Source organism: Apium graveolens, chromosome 6 (assembly GCF_009905375.1).
Source record: "Apium graveolens cultivar Ventura chromosome 6, ASM990537v1, whole genome shotgun sequence".
NCBI classification, from domain to species: domain Eukaryota; kingdom Viridiplantae; phylum Streptophyta; class Magnoliopsida; order Apiales; family Apiaceae; genus Apium; species Apium graveolens.
Genome location: NC_133652.1, coordinates 278,389,965 through 278,413,241, shown reverse-complemented (window position 1 = coordinate 278,413,241; position 23,277 = coordinate 278,389,965). Strand labels below are relative to the sequence as shown.

The following is a 23,277-nucleotide window of genomic DNA, read 5'->3' as shown; positions in this document are numbered from 1 at the left end:
GATTTAGATAATAAAATATAATATTTGAAAAGATAATCCACCAAAAAAGGCCTCGTTAAAACCTCTCAAAAGTAAAAACCTATGGGGAAAAACTCATGAATGAAAAAGAGTGCCCTCTACGAAGAATATTCTATACAAAAGTACAAAATTGATAAAAATAGTATTTTTCGATAGTTGCAAAAGATCACTCATTTCATCATAATTTGTAGTTAAATTGTATTTCATTCTGAACTCCTTCGCTAAATGCTTTAGTATGAATAAAAGATACACATTAAATAAACTAAAATCATCCTCAATTAAATTAAATGAAATAAGGAAAATATGTTAACACTAATAAAATAAAATTATATCCGATAATAATTTATTAGAAAAAAATGAATGTACATATAATAAGTCGTTAAAAAATAATAATAAAATAAGGTCTAAAAAAATCTTTAGTTAGACCCTAAAAATAACTAAAATATAATATAATATAAATTATACAAACAAGCCAATAAAATGGCATAAATTAGTCAACAAAATGGCATAAAAAAGCCCACTAAAAGGCCAAAATATATGCCATAATAAAAGACCGCGCATAATTGGTACATTAAAAGCCTTCAATTAAAGCAGTATTAAAATATTCGGTCAAACATTCCATGATATTCTTTACCATATCACCCTAATTTTCTTCACCACCCCACCCCTGACACTATCTACCACCACCCACGGCGGGGTCCGGCCGAAAATCCGGCAAGCCAATTTCATCCATGAATCCTAAAATTAAATTAATGGACACACACATTATACTCATCATCTTCAACCTCTACTAAGCATCACATTTTACCACCACCAACAACCATGGTGGTTGCCTCCGTCCGGCGGGGTCCGGCCAACTTCCGACCACCCTAAAACTCAACCTACTCACCCTGATTTACACTCCAATTCCTCCGATATATCCCTTCACCAAGGTCATTTTTCAAGATTTAAATCTGAACCACTTTTCCAGCCAAAAACCATCTCCTTATTTCTCTTATTCGAACCCCTCTCTCTCTATATATATATATATATTCCTCTCTCTCTCAGCCCCTATCTCTCCCCCTCTATTCATCGTTCGCGTCGCCTACACCACCATCGGTGGTGGCTTCGTTTTCCGATGACACGCCTACATCTTTTACATTAATAATATCAAAAACACAATCAACAAAAGTAGGAGAGACATATATTAGTTGCTTCGGGTTAATTATCAAAGATATGACCGATTAGGTTCCCATGTTTTTGGTCACGCCATTGAAGTATCAATTTGATATTTATTATAATTTTAGTAATTTAAATAATATCTCGATAAGTTTGATGATCAAATTGACATATGATCTCCAGCTGAGTGATGACTTTGATATTTAACCCATTATATAAATATCATTTCACACATTAAGTTGCCATTGAAATGGATCCCATATAATACCAATTAAAATATTTCATCTTATTTTAGGAGATAACACTACTCTTTCTGACCTATATATTTGAAGTCCATTTTCTGTAATCTATACGTTACAACTAAATACTGCATAAAAATCGATTATGTCTTGACCATATTTGAAGTATAAAGAAATGAATTTTTATGATAGTTAGCGAAAAAAATGTATGATTATATGTATATATTAATTAATTATCAATATTTATATAATCATATACAAAATATTTCAAGCATCAACAATCATGCTCTACCATTAACCAACACACTTCATGCAATTACAACACAATTTGGTCCTTCCCTTGCCACCCCCACATTTATAAAGTCAAACAACACAAATCAGATCCAAACCACCACCACAACACCTCACATTTTCCCGACCAAAAACAATGTCATCATCTCGAGAAGACAATGTTTACATGGCCAAGCTCGCCGAACAAGCCGAACGTTACGAAGAAATGGTGGAATTCATGGAAAAAGTCTCTGGTTCCGTAACAAACTCAGAAGAACTCTCTGTGGAAGAACGTAACCTCCTTTCCGTGGCTTACAAGAATGTCATTGGCGCTCGACGTGCTTCGTGGCGAATAATCTCGTCCATCGAGCAAAAAGAAGAGTCACGCGGCAATGCTGATCATGTGGCCACGATCAAGGAGTATAGAGGGGAGATTGAGAAAGAGCTTTCGAATATTTGTGATGGAATATTGAAGCTTTTGGATGAGAAGTTGATTCCAGCTGCGTCGGTTGGGGATTCGAAAGTGTTTTATTTGAAAATGAAGGGAGATTATCATAGGTATCTTGCCGAGTTTAAGACTGCTTCTGATAGGAAAGATTCTGCTGAGAATACTCTTAATGCCTATAAGGCCGCTCAGGTGCGTTTTTTGTTTGTACGACATTTCTTTTATGTTATGAATTATGATAATTTCATATGTTTTTAAGGATTGTAAATTGGTATCAGTCATACTGTTTGTTTACTTATGTTGGTCAAATAGGGGTGATTTATTGTTTTGGTTTTAATGGAAGTTAAATTTTATATATGAATCCAGACAAGGTTTCCAGGTTTCTTAGGTGCCCATCGAATGCTTTTCTATTACCTAAGCAATTAGAGATGGGGACTTGTCAGGGGCAAATGACCGTATCGTGAAAACTTTTCGCGGCACGTGTACAACAGGGTTCTTGGTATGAATACGTAGGGTCCAATCATCTTACATTCGCGAAATTTTTTTACTGCAGCAAACAATCGGTTTCCGGTGACGGATATAGCTGTTGTTTACCTAAGCTTCAAAACTTCGGAATTTTTCGGACTTTAAAGATTGGGCAAACATGAATATGCTCGAGAAGCTATTTAGTCATAGTCGGAGTTAGGCTATATTTTTGTTTATTAATTTGGCTAGTTGTTGATTAGAAGGAGTGAATCGTATGGGATTTGATTTGGCTAGTCGGGTAGGACTCAGGAATGTATAAATGATATGTAGGAGTCTAAGTACTTGGTATTATGGCCTGTTGCAGAGTCTTATACTAAGCTTAAGAGTTGAGTTTGTTAACTTTTGATTGTATCTTATAATCGTGGTTGCAGGACATAGCAAATGCAGAATTGCCTCCGACACATCCGATCCGACTCGGACTTGCTCTGAACTTCTCTGTTTTCTATTACGAGATTCTGAATTCTCCTGATCGAGCATGCAGCCTTGCAAAACAGGTTTGTGCACCAATTTTTGTAAACGAACACATCATAATTTATTCGAGTTTCTCATAGAATGTTGACGTTTTCTAAGTGGTACTAGCAAAAAAATTCAGGCTTTTGATGAAGCTATTGCAGAGTTGGATACACTAGGAGAGGATTCATACAAGGATAGCACTCTTATTATGCAGCTTCTTCGAGACAATCTGACCCTGTGGACTTCTGATATGCAGGTATGTATTTAGCCAAGATTAAAGGAAAAACTCCTCATAACTTGTGTGTCGCTGCAAATTTACTAATATCTTCTGGCTTTCCAGGACGACGGGGCTGATGAGGCAAAAGATGCAGCACCCAAGCAAGAAGAGGAGCAGCATTGAAGCTCATAACCAAATAATCAGAAGATTGCTACTTCTTAATCTTTGATGAAGAAGAAGATTTGATTCCTTTCCCATCTGATAACTGGTTTTTCATTTTAGTGCTTCATTTCTAAACCTTAGATGAATATAATTATCAAACTATTACAAAATAGTGTCGTTTAGATGGTAGTCTTCTTGGCCAACCAGTCGTTTAGATGGTAGTCTTCTTGGCCAACCAGTCTATAGTCATGGTTTCTAAATAATGCTAAGAGTTTCTCACGTCTTGATTTGTATTTCTCTAATGTTAAATCTTGTGGTTTGAATACGTAAGCTATGGGAAACAACTAAGATGACGTAAAGTGAGATAAGACGTCTTACTATTTAGTAACTGACTAATTGTGAAGTTAATCTAATAAAACAACTAAAGGTGCTTCAGAATCAAACTCCAAGGACAATTTTGAAAGCGGCTAAAGTTTTAGCTTCCAACTATCAATTGAAAGATCAGGTTGCTAAACAAATACGCAAAAATGCAAGGTGTTCTGTTTCAAATGTATGACAGCAATATCCATATTTTTCCAAACAATCAATTCATTTCATCTATAATCCTGAAAACCAAAGAGAAGATATGCCCTAACAAGGTTCAGTACTGCAGACAAAAAGTTGGAGGTTGAAAACAAGGGACATGTCACTACTCACTAAAGTGACCACATATCTAACTCAATGGGACTATGAACCCAATAATAATACCTTAATTAGATAAGGATTAAATTAAAAACCAACTTCTGTAAGAGACCAAAATGCGGTAGAGCAAAGGACTAATGAATGTCAAAGGAAATACATACTTCAACTCATCCCTTTGTTCTCATGATTGTTATGCAGCCTTTTCCACCTTCAGTATGAATTTTCGTCTGACCAACAACAGGCTTCCCAGAAAAAGCTGAAGTAGGATAAATAACAGCAGGCTCTTCTTCTTTTGGCTTTGGCTTCGGTGGAGTGCAGATGCGCTGGTTTATGTCTCTAAGAGTCACATCACCATGAGCACCACATGGTTTAATAAATGTAAATGGATACGCGACAGAAGATGTCCCCTTCACTGGAGTCTGCATGTATGACTTCTTACCTGCAGATGAAAGATGTTTGTTCATAAGTTATATTAAAAGTACTACATGCAACTTCAGAAGCCTATCTCTATAAATATGTTTATGATCACACAATTTTATATACGATCAATCCAGGATCCTTGAGTTAATCAATGCCCAGTTAACACTTGCACACTAGCCGAAAAACAAGTCTCCCTTCATAGGCTTTGAGCTAATTTATACTATATTTTATCCCCCCAAAAAAAGGTGTACGAACGAACCTTTGAGAACAACATTTTTACGAGGTCGAGGACGGCACTTTTGAGCTTTTCTAGTCTCATGCTCGGGAAAGTTGTTAGACAACCCTACAATTATATATATTATCAAATGTTAATACACAAACTGGAGCAGACAACAAAAATAAATACAAATATAAAAATAAATGAGAAACTGGGTCTGAGGTTGACCTCAGATAACTTACCTACGGTTATATTACTTTCCCATACAAATACTAAATGGCATTTTTGTAATAATAGAATCTGCCCCTTGTATTTACAAAAATAAACCCTACTTGTATTGTATTTGTCTTAACCTCTGGGTTATTACCTGACGGTGACCTCAGGGCTAACAAGCTCAAAATAAATATACAAACTAAGAGTATCAGATAATAAGTAAAGAATATAGTACCAGCATTTTGAACCTCAGGTGCACCCGACGTATCCCTGTGAAAACAACTAACCAAGTTATATTGCCTGATATGCTAATTACCACAAGTCTCTATTGTTTTGTTACATGTTAAAGTGTCCCAAGTACTAAAAAACTTACAAATCATCAGAATTAAGTTGAACCTCAGCATCAGTAAGGCAATTAGCTAGCCATCCTTCAGATGATTGATCCAGGCCCTCATAGCCTGACGATGATGTATCTTCTGATGATAATAACAATTGTAAAATTAGATTCCTAAGCATTACTAAAATGATAAATAATACAGAACCTCAAGAGACAGACCTCCAGAAACCCATTGTGACATATTAGAGAAAGCCTCTTCAAGCGTATCTTCCCCATCCTATATGTAGAATGTACCAATAACATTTAGCACTAAGCATGTACCAAAAACATAATGAATTGAACACTAACCAATGTAAATGTGTTACAGTTTAGCTCACAGCCAAAGACGTCACAATTTTACTAGGAACTAATATAATCAATCATAAACAGATCAAATTAGCTCTATAAGGCAGCATACATCTAGTAAACTCATTTAGTTAATTTATATAACGAATTATGGATATAACTATGATAACAACAAATCATATAGTTGCAACATAAGAAAACAGAAAGAGCAGAACAAGAAAATGAAATGCAAAACTTATACAGTTCTTCTCAATTCATTCTCATCGAGGAAACAGGACAGTTTTACTTTCAAGACAAGGAAATACAATTACATAAAAAATTTCTAAATGGTATTTCCAAAGCTATTGGCTGCCGATTTAACCCTGCATTATAAACATTGTCCTCTTTAAAGTCTAACATGTAATTTTGCCGCTGCCAGCTGCAGGTAAACTTCATCAAGTTCATTTTAAGACAACCTACAAGTTTCAACATATTATCCAATTAATCTACAACAAATCTAATTGATCTGTGAAGAAAGTATAGGTTTAATAATTTGCCACTGCCAGCTGCAGGTAAACTTCATCTAGTTCATTTTAAGACAACCTACAAGTTTCAACATATTATCCAATTAATCTACAACAAATCTAATTGATCTGTGAAGAAAGTATAGGTTTAATAAGACTTGTTTAGTTTTTAATTCATTGATATTATACGCCTATATACTGAAGTATGATATATATACATTGAGACATACCTTTTCTTTCAGAAATATGGGGGGCATGTCCTCATTGCAATAAGGAATTGGTATAGACTCGGAGTCAAAATGTAGCATTCGGCGCCTCTTTACTTGTGACGAATTTGAATTGCTCTTCTCCTTGTCCTTTGTATTATCTGCAGTCTCTTTCTTAGAATTAGACATTTCCCCTGCAGATTGTAATATTCAAATGTATAAGGATTAACAATTTCTACTGTTTGTTCCTTGTTCTACTGTTGGGAGATGAAGTTTGTTAAGAACCTACCATCTTTTGTATTAGGGTAATTCACATCTCCACAGGCTTTTACTGGAGTGATTTCATCGAACACAAAGGATAGATTTTCTTCATTCGACCCTAAATCATTCCATAGGCTCTGAGGAACATCTAGTTACCCGATTGAAAAGGAAAGATAAAAGTCAGCAATTGGCATAAACCTACACACACAGATCCGGTATTTGGTCGAAAAATATAGAGGGACTCACCTAGATTGGTAACTTCATCAAGAACAAACTCATCATTATGCCATTCCCACATTTTTCTGTTACATGTACACAAACAAATGATCAAAATCCTATATTAAACCTTGTAAGGTGATTAGAAAACTTATTAAAAAAGGTTAAATAACATAGAATAAATAAGTGCTCGAATTCTTATGAATCAGTCTTCGAATTAACATAATAGAGTGTAAAAATATACACTAAAAGACTTTCATATAGCATATACAGATTAGTTTGAAACTAGATACATGCATTGATTATTTGAATAAGATACATTTGGTAATCGGGCAAGGAAGACTCATTACTAGCCAGAGAGGATAAAAACACGACAATGTAAAAAAAGGCCAAAAATGAAATGAAGCCTTGCATTGAAAACAGGGAAATGAAATGACATTAATATCAAGCACGCATGAATATTATAAATTTTTATATGCAAGATACTTCATATTGGGCAAGTCACAAGTGAAGCAATCAATCTACAAATATATATAACCATATCTGTATATATAACACACTCATTTGCAGATCAAGAAACCACTACATAATACTTCAATGCTAGCACTATACATAGCACATCATCAATTAGAAGAAAAAGAAATTAGTATTTCCAAACCACAAAAAGAGTTAAACATTTTAACAAATTAAGACTAGGTTGAACCATTTACATGATAGGTTGTAAAAAATCAATAGTAAAACTTATATATAGCATATACAAACAAATTTGAGACCATCCCTTTAGTGTGAGGATCAACAGATTCAATTTGACTGTAGGTCCTATTACATTATTGCTAAAATGCATCAAGTATATAAACAAGATATATACCGTTAATCATTCACGAAAGTCGCAATATCAACCAGAAACAGAGAAGCAAAAATCACAAACATTATACAAACACCGAATAGGAAATGAAACCCATTAAAATTGGTCGAAGAACCTACATTACTAAAAATCCCACGCAAATCACTCAAAAGATGACACGTAAGCCATGAACCACTTCATTTCGAGAAAGTAATGCAATAACATTAGATAGATACGTAAAAACGACATACCCATTTCCTGATCAGGAAACAGCTAAAAAATACTCCAATTCTAGCCCAATACATATCGATCATCAATCTCAAAAAAGGAAATACCACTTCCGAAACCACAAAGGGACTAGTACATTGTATCAAATTAGTATTTCCACTAAATTCCCCAAAGCCCTAACCGCAAACCCACAATAATTACACTAATTCAGTATTCAACAACAAACATATACCAATCTACCTCTAAAAAACATTTAACATGACCACACAAATTAAAGCTAATCTAAGGCATCAAAACACAAAATGAGCATGACCCAGATGATCAAATCAAATATAAACAAATTAATCACAAAAGGGTCGTGCTCAGATCTCAAAATCACAGAGATACATACACAAGTACAGTAAAATAATAGTAAAAAAGAAACAATATGGCACATAGAGAGAGAGAGAGAGAGATTGTTACTTGAAGGAGAGGGATTGACAGAGCCTTGACTGTGTGTTGATTTGATAAGATATATGTATGAGAAATGTAAGAAACTGCTAGTGGTGGCTGCTGATACAAAATGTGGGGAGAGTGAGTAAAAGAGGGAGAGACATGGGGAACATGTCACGTAGACTATGGATATTCAAGCCCAATAGTGAATTTTTGGAACATTTTATGGCCTCGTGGGCTTGGAAATTTCACATTTTTGATAAAATAAATCTATCCATATCTCAATTTTATATTATAATATCCGGAACATTTATAATAAATCGCTACGCGGGCTATTTTAAGTTACTCAATATTTATTTTTTATGTCCAGAATAAAATATAAACACATATTTAGGATCTAATTAATTTAAAGATTTTTTTAATGTATACGGGTGTTATAGCGAAAATTTGGCCATGGATTATCTCAGGTCAAATACGTGTCAATTGAAATTAAATTGGGGGGAAAATATGGAGTATTAGGTTTTAGGATGCAATGGATGAGAGGAGGACGCGTCCTACCCCTCGGACCTATCCCTAGTACGCGCCCTCATTTGGTGAAATACATGATATGGGTTACTTGAGTGTTGGATTGCAATACAAGGAAAAAAATGTGCATTCCATAGAGTGAGGACGCGTTCTAGCCTAGGCAGATGCCTGACTTTGGATTCATTAGATAGTTGGGTTTGTCCTCAACCAGGACAAGGAAAGCAAGGACAACCTTAGGATAAGAAAAACATAGAGAGAACAATAGAGATTATTTTTACTAACATATTTGTTATAGGTACTCTTTAAAGAATTTCCTCCTTGAGTAGGTCAAGGAGGGGGATGTCCATGAAAAGTTTGAAGGCCTCTAAGGGTATGTTTGATGATTGAAGGCATCCTCTTGTATTCAACGGGTATCCTCATTGGGGATGCGGGGTTAATATTGATGTGTTCATTGGGAGCTCTGTTCTTGTATTCAACGTCTGTCCTCGTTGGAGAACTTTGGAGTCATCATGAACTCTGCACCCCAAAACTTTGGATCACATGTCCATTTACTTGGTGGGTTATCCTCATTCGGGGGACAGGGACGTGTCTGGCATTTTAGGTGAAACGTGACTATACATGCGTTCGTAAATCAAAGAAGATAGTTGTAGTGGAGTGTTATCTTTGCGCAGGGAGATGCACTATCTGTGAAGTCCTTCAATTACGAACGACTCTTGGGCCTTTGCGGTTGAGCCTCAAAATTGGACATTTTTAAAGCTAACGGAAGATGGATTTTGGAAGGAATTCTACCGGGCCTGGAATAAAAAGTCTAAACCCATTAGTTTTTTTGTTCCCCAAGAACTACATCAGGCTTGATCCCTATATAAAGGGTACGTAGGCACATTGAAAGGGGTTGGAAGTTGAGAACTAAAAAGGGCCACCACTAATCCTAATCAATCTCATCCACCAATTAACACACAAAAACCACACACAACTTACTTTTCTGACGTAGAACCACCATCGTAGATCTTGATTCTGACGAAGAACCTCAAACTTTGTTGTTACTAGATTCCTTCATCAAAAAATTGGCGCTAGATTGAGGGGTGATGATCAAGATCATAATCTTAAGGAGAAAAAGATGTCTCACAATCGTGATGAAAGTTCTTATGATGAAAGTGATAGTGAATCTGAAGGAGATGATGGGCGCGGCTACGCTCAGCATGAACCCTACATTCCCACAAACCTGGAAAATTCTCCACAAGCTCCAAATGTTGGAGGAACACCACATGTGCTTATCAAAAATGCTGATATCTTGGAGTAGTTGTATTGCATGGGAGATACCTTGAATAGTTTCAATTCAAGATTGAACAACGTGGAGCGTCCAAGACGAGAAGAGGTCGTCATTATCCCCGCTATGATATGCTGCGGGAAAAGCCCTTATGGTTGAAATGAGCACACAAGATTTTTGTGGTCAATCTAATAGAGAAAACCCTCAAATCACCCCGCGGTCATTGGAGTATTCTGATGATGTTGAGCCTGTCATGAAGCTTGTTGATGAGGATACTGATGGGAGAGAGAGGCCTCAAATCGACAATCAGGTACCCCTTATTCTCACAAATATGGGCGCACGATGGACGAGCATCGTCGTGCGGAGAATATTCAAAACCAAGGTGAAGAGAGAAGAGATTTCCCATCCTTGAATAGAAGGCTTGGCATAAAGTTGGGAGATGATGACTTGAGGATGTTATTGTTGAAATGGAAAAAGGAAGGAAACGATGGAGAAGAGAGGCCCTGTGATACAAAGCGTATGCCTCCTACATTTCGAAGGTATGATAGGGCGCGAGACCGCGAATACGAGCTTGCCCCTCCACGTGGTTGGATTAGAAACTATGGACGAGGTTATCAAAGGAATGGTTAAGGAATATTGGTATATCATCATGGAAGAATGTTCCTGTGTGGGAAGGATAAGGGCACGCCCACAGGGGGTGTTGAAGTCCCTGTCATTGTTCATGTTACTTCTCATATGCTACTGGCAATGGACCTATGGCGCGTTCTCATGGTGAGGTGGCACTTAAACTCAAGAGAGGCCACACAATAATGAAGAGACTCAAGGACGTGGTCAAGGAGAACCTCAAATTCAAGGGGAACCTCAAAATTAGGATGAAGATGTCCCATAACCACAGCCTCAGAGCGAGGGGTGGAAAGATCCTCTAATACACTCGGGGGTAATCAGACGGGGCAGCAGCAATCCCCACAACCCAATGTTCAAACCATCCCAGGAGTTGGAACATTCAACGTAGATGATTTAAAGAAGTTACTCAATCACCTTGAAGGAGGAAAAATTACATCAACTGCGCAAACTCCGTCTCCCTTTTCTACTATGGTGAGAGAAGCGCAGTTACCTGCTGGCTACCAGAACACAACTAATGACTTGCGTTTTCATGGGAATTATGATGTCATGGAATTATTGGGGAGATTTAATATTCAGATGAATGTGTATCAAGTACATGATTTAGATAGATGTCGTCACTTGGTAGCTATTTTTCAGGGAGGGTGCTCAGTACTGGTTCCAGAAACTTGGACTCGGAGTTATCACATCGTGGGAGCAGATGAAAACTTTATTCTTAACTCAATTGTGAGTTGTTGTGAAGTATACTCCACCAGTAACTACATTGGTGAATGTTAAGAAGAAGGAGGGTGGAAGCTTAATTTCATATGTAAGGTCACGTAAGAGTGCTATTTTAAGCTAGAAGGGGGTTGAATAGCTTAATTACCAATGCAAAAATTGTTATGGCGTTTTAAAATAATTAATCCCTTTTTAAAACTTTACCGAGTGGTTATGCAGTTTATATATACGGAAAATAAAGTGCAAGGAAAAAAATACCACACGGTGATTTTATCCTGGTTCGCGATGGCGCAACCTCTAATAGATTCGCTCACCCCTACTTCAGTCCCCGAGCTCCTCTCCCGGACTCGGAATTTCCCTTTATAACTCGCTCCTTTAGTAGGCGGAGAAGACTTTACATCCTTACAAGTATTTGTCTTGGTGCATAACACAAGGGTCACCACCTCAAAATAAATGTAATACCTACACAACTTATCTTAGACAATAACTCCCCGTTATTTCTTCAAAGTTGATGTGTAACCTTTGTGTGGATTTGGCTTCCTTAGCTTTTGTCGGTCTTGGATCTTAGTGATTCGGTCTTGGGTCTAACCTCTTCCTCATAGTGCGAAGACTACTAACTCCCCGTTTGTACGTCTAGGACTTGGGTATTGGAACGAGAATCACCTCACATCACTTCACCTCACTACAAAACTAATAAGACAATCCACGAAACAAACCAAGTATAGAAAAGATGGTTTGAACTAGTATGTTACTATACTAGCCCACAAATAGTATAATATCCAAATAAGAATATTAAAACTAATTAGTTATACTTGACTTAGGATAATACAAGAAAGTCAAGTATAATTATAATTACTCCTTTACAGATAAATTAGATAGGTGGAGTAATATGAAAAGTCTTTTTATATAAAGCACTTATGGATTATGACTTCTTTAGTATTCTTCTTCTTTCGATTATGTATTTATAGATCGAAGAATACTTTTAATTACAACTTCGGAGTTGTAATTTACCTTTTAGTATATCCACTTAAGGTTTTAAGGTATACTTGTATATTGACCATTATATGGTCAAAGTATACTCTTTTAACTTCAAGCACGGTTTATAAGATTTATGAGTTTTAGCCAAGATCCAAATAAGTTAAGTGCAAGTAATTGGCTTAAGATTGTGCTTTTGAAGTTTGGACGAATAATTACGAGTATTGTATAGATATCGTATTATAACCCCACGGAACACTGAAGATGTTAGAAAGGGCTTATACGATATGATTCGTAATTGTTTATATACACGATATGTGTTAGCCAAGATCCAATTAAATAGCGTGAAATTAATTGGCTAACTCGTGGATTTGATTCGTCCTTAAATTTAATGGATGATTACGAAGTATTTATAGATCGAGTTATAATCCCCTGGAACACTAAAGATGTTAGAAGGGATTAAAACTATGCTTCGTAATAATTTATGTGCACGAGATATATTAGCCAAGATCCAATTAAATGAAGTAAAAATAATTGGCTAACTCGTGAACTTAATCTGTTTTGATATTTGACAAATTACGAAGTGTTTATAGATCGAGTTATAACCCCCCGGGATATTAAAGATGTTAGAAGGGATTTAACTTAACTTCGTAATATTTTATGTGCACAAATAATTGTTAGCCAAGATCCAATAATAAAATTAATTGGCTAACTCGTGAACTTGGGTCAAATATAATCTCCCTTTTGGAGATGAAGTACTTTTGCTTATAGATCTTCTACTTGAGATGATTTATGTGAAGATCAAGTACTTATTCGAATTTAGAGTTTGAATCTTAGTTCTCTTGAGAACTTTGTTTATAAGAGATCTTGTATTAGAGCTTAAGATGAAATAGAGAAATTAAGTACAAAGCTCAAATAAAAAGAATTAAAATAAGAAGCTTAAAGTTACCACTTTTGAAGAATAGTCGGAAAAGTTCGCCGCACAAATTCGCCGGAGGTTCGGTCGGATTTTGGAACTTTGGTCGAACGTGGGCAGCCCTTCGGGAGGCCGGGAAGTGGTAGTGGATGAGCTCACTTGGTGGGATGAAGGTAGGTTGGATGAAGCTAAGATTGGGTTTCAAAATCCTTGTATATATGTAAGTATATAGAAGAGATAAAAAGTTTTTGAGAAAAAGTGTGTGTATAGAATTTGAAAGAGATGAAGAGAGGCACTTCTTGAAAAAATCCCAGCAACTTTGTGACTCTTTATCTTGAAGAAAATGAGTTGGGGTGGGGGTTTATTTATAGGAGAATTTGGGTGGATTGAATGGTGGAAATTTGAGGAAAATGGATAGTGGATTGATGACATGGAAACTAGGTTGTGTTTCTTTGACATAGCCATAAAAGACAAACAACTTTATGGGACCAAAAACTCAGCTGATTTATTTTATATTCTAATGTATTTTCCTTTCTTTTAATCATTATTTAATCACGTATTTAAGGATTAAACACCATTAATTATGACCACCTTAAAAACTAATAAATAAATACCATAACAATATGATAATAACTTAAATAATATAAAATAATGTCCTGCAAGTTTTGGTCAACGTTGGTCAATGGTAGCTAGGTCAAACGTGGTCAACTGTACGACCAACTGCCTCGATTTTTGTGCCCGGACAAAATTTCTCTGAATGTTACGAAATTTTTACCATACTTAAAAGATACTATTTAAATAATTCATACCAAATTTCAAGTCATTTTAGTGTGTGGAAGTATTTTATCTAAAATAAAACTGTTATGTCAGCCTTTTCTTTCGAGTAAAAATATCACTTGTCTTGAAAATGAAGGAGATGGATCTTTTGACCAAAGTTTTGACTTGAATAAATACCTAAAATATATTTGGATGTTAGGAAATATTTATGAGTATTTTTGAATAATTTTCTCCGAGAACTGCTGATTTTACGAAACGGGAGAAAATTGTTGTGGGTGTACATGAAATGAGTTATACACCTGGATATTAATATTCTAACCATGAATATTAATACTCTTTGAATAAAAACTCTTTTGATATATGTAGAGATATATTTTAGAGCGAAGAGTGAAATATTTAATATAGCATGAGTCCTCTAAAGAATAATTCTGATATATTCCATATTCGAGGTTGTTGTCATATTCCTGTTGCAACACAGATCTAAGAAATATCATATATTGATGTTTCTTCTTTGATCATATATCCTTAGAGATATATTCCATAAAGATATAATTTTGATATTTACAAAAATGGAATATCTCTTTAAAAGAAATGATTTTGCTAGCTTGACTTTTTGACTTTGATTTGGATCAATTACATTTATGTCCTAATGGTAATGGAGAGGATCTACGTGTAATTAAATTTTATATTTAATCGTACAAATACCGAAATAAATAATATATCTAAGATATCCTTTTAATCTTCCCCTTTTGGTATTTTCCAAACAAACATAAAATTTAATTTTTGCAAGTGTGTGCTTCCCCTTGGTGTATGCATGAGTTTTGAAAAACCTATTTTGCATATAAACATTTAAATACTTAGAGGGTTTAAGCTCTTCTTTAAAATCCTTCAAAATATATTGTTAGATGTATCATAAAATATAGGAGCACAAAATACATGGATCCAATTATAACTAGCAAAACTTAAAAATTAAGTTAAGGTTCTCTTCCCTTTTTGTTTAGTGCATTCCAAAAAGTATATATTTACTGTGATCAAAAAGTTATATTTTATCTTTTAAAACATGGCATGTAATTATATTTTAAGAAGTTCAAAGCAGTGTTGCTAATTATTGAACTTGTACAGATTTGATGGTATAGAAATCTAAGTTATGAGAAGGAAATAAGGATGTATGCATGGTTTTGTTAAAAAAAATTGAGCATGTATTCAGAATTGACTGAAAGAGTTGACTTTGATTAAGGCAAGGATATCTGATGTTTGTAAATTAAGAGATGAATTTAGAGAACTCGGTTAATATTTGTTATTTTTAATGCTCAATTGCAAGTTTTCTAGTTCAAACGTCAAGTATTATTTCATTTTTCTTGTAATTATTTGAACGAACATTTAGCATTATACAATATCCAAATCTGTATCTCACAGAGTTTGACTTAAATGTCGAGGATCTTTACTTTGTAGCAATTGTTTGAAAATACAAACACATTAATGCACAAATTGCACAAATCATCCTGGACTTAGACTCACAAACTTTTATTCAGTTTACATGAAATATGAGCCTAATACATACTAGTTTATCATTTTGACTGTTCTGACAAATGCATTGTTACAAAATCTAATGCTAATACAATCTACTTCTATCCCAGATCTAAGTATTAGAATTATACAATTTGGAAAGCTAATACATTCTAAGAAATCCACATTTCTAAACAACCCATCACAAATACAATCTATCTAAATCCACAACTTTGATCAATATCTTCTAATACATTCAATTACCACAAGATGTTCTATTGGATTGGTTTGATACTGGAACTCAATACAATAATCTGGCGTATGTGTGTGAATTAGAATTTTCATAAGTTGAGAATTTATACCTATTTTACCTTGTTGATTATGACAGGTTGCTTGGAAAGCCAAGTTTTGTTCCTTGTATTCTTTGAGAAGCTCTTGATGGGATTTAAGGGAATTGAATTTGCCATTCCATGTATTGAGAGTTCCTGAGGGATATTTGATTTTCCTGCAAGTCAGTTAGATACAATATAAGAACCATCCTCTGGTAATCCTGCAGACTTAATAATACTTAGACGTTGTAAAGACAGATATTGCTGTTAATCATGATTTAAAGAATAGATCACATATACATTGACAAAATGTCATGACATGGTAAATACAGTAAATTTTACATCATTTTAAGTTCATGAACCTTGAAGATTCTGCATAGTGGTTAGTGAAAATATATATTTTGATTTCTGATTTATTTTTTTGTAAATATCACTTTTAGGTATAAATCAGAAATACTTTTTTAGATCAAGGTTTTTGAATACTGCATGATACTCGGCATGTCATAGTGCATAAAGAGTTAGACTGATAAAACATGACAGAAACTTATCAAGATACCAAGTACTATTATACTAGCAATTTTATCACAACAGAATAGCTAATCAGGATAGTGTAAATATTGTTCCTGCATAAGATATATATGAAAGGAATATGTCCTAAGTCCAATCATGTATGAGGATTTAGGAATAACTTTTATGTAATCTGTTTTGATTTCATTGATATTAATAAAAGACTTGTTTTATTTTTATTACGGGCTTTATCTATTTAAGTGTTTAAATAAGATATACCATAGTTTAGAGTAAAGCTTTTTATGGATTATCATGAGATCATAATAGTGAGACCTAAAAAGATGATAACTCTAAACTTAAATAGTTCCTGGTCATAGGATTACTAACTGGTAATTAATAATCCGCAAAGATCGGTACATACTATGTTTGCTTCATTATGAAGGATGTCTGTTCTCATAGATATTTGTGTGGTGACACTATAGCTAGTATGTAGGTGCTTATTATAGAATAACTTCACTGAACATGACTCGCACAGCTGAACAACTGATGGAGTTCACTCACGTGTCAGCAGTTGTTCACATAGTGATAGTTGTACAAGTATCCTTAGACTTGAGGTCATCATAGTCATCTTGTGTACACTGAACTATGCTTTGGTTTAGTTCTTAGTCTCCAGGGACAATTATTAGGGCTCTTCTGGGTATAGGAATTTGTACACGAAGATAGTGTATGATCAATAAAGGATCTACCCCTTCCAGTGAAGGAAGCGAATGTTCAAGGCTGATCCACTTATGCTAGTTCAGGAATCTCTGGCCAGCGTGAATGAAATTAGAAAGGAGTTTCTAATTTGCATAGAACTACGCATAGTAAATGGTAAGCAAAGTGATTGAATTAGATAGGCTTGACACGAGATCCATGCCTTGTATTTAATCGGGACATTGTAGGGTAGAAGGAGTTTATTGTACGGTAACTATTCACTGACAGGTTCTTGGTATTCTAAGCAGTGAATTCATATTATCCGGATAGTCGCGATATGTTGAGAAGCATCACTCACGATGTAGAATAAATGTGATTAATTAATTAATCATATTTAATAAATTAGAGAATTTATATAAATAATGATAAAATAGTTTTATTATTATTTATTTCTACTACCGGCTTAATATTGAACCTACAGGGTCACACCATAAAAAGAGAATGATTTATTGGTGGAGGAATTAATTAATAATGGCTAATAATTATTTATTTGTGAAATAAATAATTATTTGGCAAATTTAATAATTGATTAAATGAGATTTAATTGATTATAAATTAATTAAGAAAAGTTCTTAATATTATTAATTAAGGATTTAATTTTTGGAAATTAAATCAAGAGAGAGAATTATTTCTAAAGTGTTTAGAAAAAGGATTAATGATTAAAAGGTATTTTAATTATTAATGAGAATAATAAATGGGATAATAATAATATTTATGGGAAAATTTCAGCTGAAAATTGTGCCTATAAATACAGTATTATAGACCCTAATTTTATTCCAACCTCGAAACCCGAAAACCCAAAAAGTTTGGAAAACCCAATTCTCTCCACCTCCTTCCTCCTCCTTAACATCGTTTTCTTGGTGGATACCGGTGGAGTGCTTCACACTTGAGGAGCAACTGCTAAGGATCTCTGATCGTTGTCTCCGAATTATTTTTAAAGGTTAGATTCGATCCCTCGAATTTTTATTCATGATCTGTATGCTTTTATTTGGATTTTATATGTGTAAAAGTGTTTTGCCATGCCCCGCTGCGTTAAAAATCCAACAATGGCATCAGAGCATAGGTTGTATGCATATAGATCTGTGGTACAAATTTCAGAATTTTATGTGCTTGTATGAATTAATTATGATTTTTACAAGTTATATCATGGATTAATTTTGTCTGATGAGAAATCGTTTCTCAGAATAATTTTGAATATTGATCTGGGTTCTACAAGTGTTGTAGATCGTCTGGGTATTTTTTTCATAATTTTATGATATATAGATTTTTTATTATGAATTTTTGAAGTTCTTATAATTAAATTCGTAATTAAATAATTCAGATATTCATATATATATAAATTGTAAGTATATATATGTTTGAATTGCTTGTCTGTAAATATATGTACTGCATCTGCTGTCTGTAATGCTGCTGCATCGTAGAAGACAGAGTCTGACACCCACGTTTTTCGAGAAGAGAGAAGACGGTTGTTGCTGTAAAAAAAAAATAGGGGTGTAACGCATTCTGGGAATGCGTTACACACTTGTGACGCATTCACGGAATGTGTTACACCTTTTAAATGGCTTAAAAGGCTGTAACGCATCACTGGAATGTGTTACAGGGCTTGTAACGTGTTCCTGTAATGCGTTACAGCCCGTCTGTTGATTTTAAAATTGATTTTCTAGGAGTTTCGTAACTCCGTTTTGGGCGTGCAATATACCGTTGGATTCGTTTTTCTGAGACGGATCTAATGGAGTGATCAATTTTAGTTTATATAAAAGTTTTGAACTTTTTATATTCCATGAAGTATTTTAAAGCTGTTTTTGATCGTTTGAATTGATTTTAAATGCTTCATGTGATACATAGAGATGTATAATGCTTAGAATAATGTGCTAGATGATATAACATGCCTACCTTGATGTTTATTCATGTTGATATATGTGATATATGCTTAGTTTATCATGCGATGATAGATTTAGGTGAACTTAAATAAACATAAGGCGTTTGTTAGACAACCTAGTATAGTGAAATTGTTTCATAACCTTAAGAACAATATTATGAATACAATCATGAGATTCTTGTGTTTGTGAAACACGTAATTGAATATGAATTTTCGATATGAGAGAAAGGATGATTCTGTCAACAACAGATTTCTATCTGTAAGAAAGGGTTATTAAGTGACGCCTCTTGACAATGCTCCACCCGATCTGGGAATCGTCTGATTATTGATTATTGATTTGAAATATTTAATTTAAAAGGAAGAATCTCTTTATAATATGATTATGATTGTAACGTAATATAATCCCTCTAAAATTAAATAATATCAAGTAGTAATTGGCCAATGATACAACGGGCTTGTGTCTGTCATAGCCTTCCAACATGGTAGAAAGTAGTTCTTATTTTTGAATCATTGTCGGTTCGTGCTACAGCCGAGGGCTTTGATTTCGAAATAAGAAATACTTGTCTATTACATAGAGATGTGTACATTGAATAAGAATCTAAAGGTCGGTACGTGCTACAGCCGTGGGCCTTTGGGGACTGATTCAACTGTACGGAATGTTTGGTTAGACTTGACTTAGAATATTGAGTTTGTCGTGCTACAGCCGAGACTCAATTATTCAAGAGGCTAAAGTTTGATTAGGGAATAACATTAGATGTAATTGACAAGAGTTGTCTGCCTATTGAACATTACATGGCGGTTCGTGCTATAGCCGGGGTCGTGTAATGGAATGTAGGATCCCTATTCCCACTAGCATTATGAATGCTTAATTTTTCACGTAGGGGGTTGAATAAATTAGGAAAACTAGTGGGAGCCACTTATGAATAAAGACCCGATTCATGTAGTGTTTTAAAATGAAATCGAATATTTTCTAAGTGTTGTTATGTGTTTATCATTTACAGATTTACTTTGTACGTTATGTCTTCTGCACTATCACTTAGGAGCATACTGGATGCTCACAAATTGACTGGTCCTAATTATGCTGACTGGCTTCGAAACTTGAGAATTGTTCTCAAGATTGAGAAGCTGGAATACGTGATTGACTCACCTAAGCCTACTGAACCTGCTAGTGATGCACATAATGATGAACATGTTATGTATCGTAAGTGGATAGATGATGCAAATGTTGCTCAATACATCATGCTAGCTTCCATGAACATTGAGCTACAGAAGCAATATGAGCATATGGATGCTCACACTATCCTCATGCATCTACAAGAGTTGTATGATGTGGCAGGGAGGACAGCTCGATATAAGATATCGAAGGAGTTGTTCGGTTGTAGGATGTCTAAGGGATCATCTGTGAATGACCATGTACTTAAGATGATCAATTTGATTGAACGTCTTGGACAACTTGGTTTTTCCATGGATGGGGAGCTGAGCCAAGACTTGGTCTTGCAATCGCTTCCGAGTTCGTTCTCGCAGTTTGTTGTGAACTTTCACATGAATAAGTTGGATGTCAGCCTGCCTGAACTCCACAACATGTTGAAGACTGCGGACGAATTTTCCCCTAAGAAGAGTTCTGTTCTTTTAATTGGTAAAGGTTCCAATCCTAAGAAAAGGAAGAGGAACTCTTCCAAGAAGAAGAAAGTAGGTGAGAAAACGCCGATTCCACCAAAAGTTGAAGACCCCGAGAGCAAAATTGTTTGCTTTCACTGTAACAAGGTGGGGCACTGGAAGAGTAACTGCAAGGTTTACCTTGCAGAATTGAAGAAGAAGGGTAGTGAGACTACCGCTTTTGATTCAGGTATGTTCATGATAGAAGTGAATATATCATTTCTACTTGGGTATTAGATACCGCCTGTGGTTCTCATATCTGCAATTTGTTGCAGGGACCAAGGAGAAGTAGGACTCTTGAGGAAGAGGAGGTGATTCTACTGATGGAAATGGAGCAAGAGTTGTTGCTGAAGATGTAGAATCATTTCATTTACATATGCCTACGGGCAAGACTATTGTTTGAAATAATTGTTATTTTGTTCCCTCGATTGTGAGGAATATTATTCCCATGTTAGACTTGGCTGGATTTTTCATTTATTATTGAGAATAATGAATGTTCTATTCTTAGAGATATTATTCTTTATGGACGTGGTACTTTAAATAATGGTCTGTATGTATGTGACATAATTTATTTCAGATTGAACAAACTAATAAAAGAAAAGGGATGATTAAAATCTCACTTTCTAGTGGCACTGCAGTCTCCATTTAGTGGACATGGAGAGAGGGCTGCAGATTTGCTAGGAATGGTACACACAGTTGTATGTGGACCAATGTCTACGCAAGCCATGGGTGGATTTTCATACTTCATTACTTTCATAGATGATAGATCTAGATTCGGATATGTGTTTGATGAAACATAAGTCTGAAGCCTTTGAAAAGTTCAAAGAGTATAAGTATGAAGTGGAGAAACAACCAAACATAGTATTATAACTCTTCGATCAGATCGAGGTGGTGAATACTTTAATGGAGTGTTTCTAGATTATCTCAAAGTAAATGGTATAGTCTCCCAGTGGACTCCTCCAGATTAGTATCTGAAAGGAGAAATCGAACTTTGTTAGACATAGTTCGGTCCATGATGAGCTATGCAAATCTTCCAGTATTCCTATGGGGTTATGCATTGGAAACCTCAGCATATTTACTAAATAAGGTGCTTTCTAAATCTGTTCCTCAAACTCCGTATGAGATATGGAAAGAAAGGAAACCGAGTCTTAAACACGTTAAGATTTGGGGATGTCCAGCTTATGTCAAGAAAGTTGACCCAGATAAGCTGGAATATCGATCCGTAAAATGTAGTTTTGTGGGATATCCTAAAGAGACTATAGGGTATTACTTTTACACCGATCATCGGGTGTTTGTCTCCAGACATGCTACCTTCTTGGAAAAGGAGTTTATCCTTGAAGGAAATAGTGAGAGCAAAATTGGACTTGATGAAGTTCAAGAAGCACAAACTACTACGGATCAAGTGGAAACACCTGTTCTGACTGAACAACCTTTTGTGGAACAGCCCATTCATAGATCAGGGAGAGTGTCTCGCCAACCTGAGAGGTAATATGGCCTTGTCATTGAGAATGACAATGAGTTGTCGATCATTGATGATGACGACCCTGTGACCTATAATGAGGCTATGAGTAGTGTTGACTCAGAGAAATGGTATAGTGCCATGAAATCCAGAATGGAATCTATGTATACGGTATACAAAAGATAGATTATAGCAGATGGCCAGGTGGAGACCTATAAGGCCAGGCTTGTGGCAAAAGGATTCAAACAAAGGCAATGGATTGACTTTGATGAAACTTTTTACCTGTAGCCCTGTTAAAATCAGTTCGGATTTTGCTTGCGAATGCTGCTTACTACGACTATGAAATCTGGCAGATGGCCAGATGGTTTTCTTTCCAAAAGAAATGAAAACCTAGTGGTTTAAAGCAGGCTTCTCGAAAGATGGAACATTCGTTTTGATGAGACAATCAAAGAGTTTGATTTTATCAAAAACGTAGATGAACCATGCGTCTACAAAAGGGTTAGTGGGAGCACAGTAACATTTCTTGTATTGTATTGAATTAGAGTTGACACACATAACAACATAGCAGACCCACTCACAAAGCTACTTTATGAAAGTCACTTTGATCGTCATAATGACAGGATGGGTATTAGATACCAGAGTGATTGGCTTTAGTACAAGTGGGAGATTGAAAGGAATATGTCCTAAGTCCAATCATGTATGAGGATTTAGGAATAACTTTTATGTAATCTGTTTTGATTTTATTGATATTAATAAAAGACTTGTTTTGTTTTTATTACGGGCTTTATCTATTTAAGTGTTTAAATAAGATATACCATAGTTTAGAGTAAAGCTTTTTATGGATTATGATGAGATCATAATAGTGAGACCTAAAAAGATGATAACTCTAAACTTAAATAGTTCCTGGTCATAGGATTACTAACTGGTAATTAATAATCCGCAAAGATCGGTACATACTATGTTTGCTTCATTATGAAGGATGTCTGTTCTCATAGACATT

At 35.0% G+C, this 23,277-nt stretch overlaps 2 protein-coding genes across 3 annotated transcripts; one reads left to right on the top strand and one right to left on the bottom strand.

Annotated features, from left to right (window-relative positions):
* Positions 1 to 1,722: 1,722 nt before the first annotated feature.
* LOC141667835 (14-3-3-like protein) lies at positions 1,723 to 3,780 on the top strand. The gene is made up of 4 exons (XM_074474467.1): positions 1,723 to 2,322; positions 3,027 to 3,149; positions 3,248 to 3,364; positions 3,449 to 3,780. Exons 1-4 carry the CDS (start codon positions 1,843 to 1,845, stop codon positions 3,506 to 3,508), a joined length of 780 nt encoding a protein of 259 aa, XP_074330568.1. The 5' UTR covers positions 1,723 to 1,842; the 3' UTR covers positions 3,509 to 3,780.
* Positions 3,781 to 4,040: 260 nt separating this feature from the next.
* LOC141667834 (protein XRI1-like) lies at positions 4,041 to 8,578 on the bottom strand. 2 transcript variants are annotated; one of them, XM_074474465.1, is made up of 9 exons: positions 8,421 to 8,578; positions 6,917 to 6,972; positions 6,699 to 6,818; positions 6,434 to 6,603; positions 5,575 to 5,632; positions 5,392 to 5,494; positions 5,254 to 5,288; positions 4,848 to 4,931; positions 4,041 to 4,607 (listed from the first exon to the last, which is right to left on the bottom strand). In XM_074474465.1, exons 2-9 carry the CDS (start codon positions 6,966 to 6,968, stop codon positions 4,336 to 4,338), a joined length of 894 nt encoding a protein of 297 aa, XP_074330566.1. In that variant the 5' UTR covers positions 6,969 to 6,972; positions 8,421 to 8,578; the 3' UTR covers positions 4,041 to 4,335. The 2 variants fall into 2 exon arrangements, with proteins under 2 accessions (XP_074330566.1, XP_074330567.1); XM_074474466.1 differs by having other exon boundaries at positions 5,392 to 5,491.
* Between the last annotated feature and the right edge of the window lie 14,699 nt (positions 8,579 to 23,277).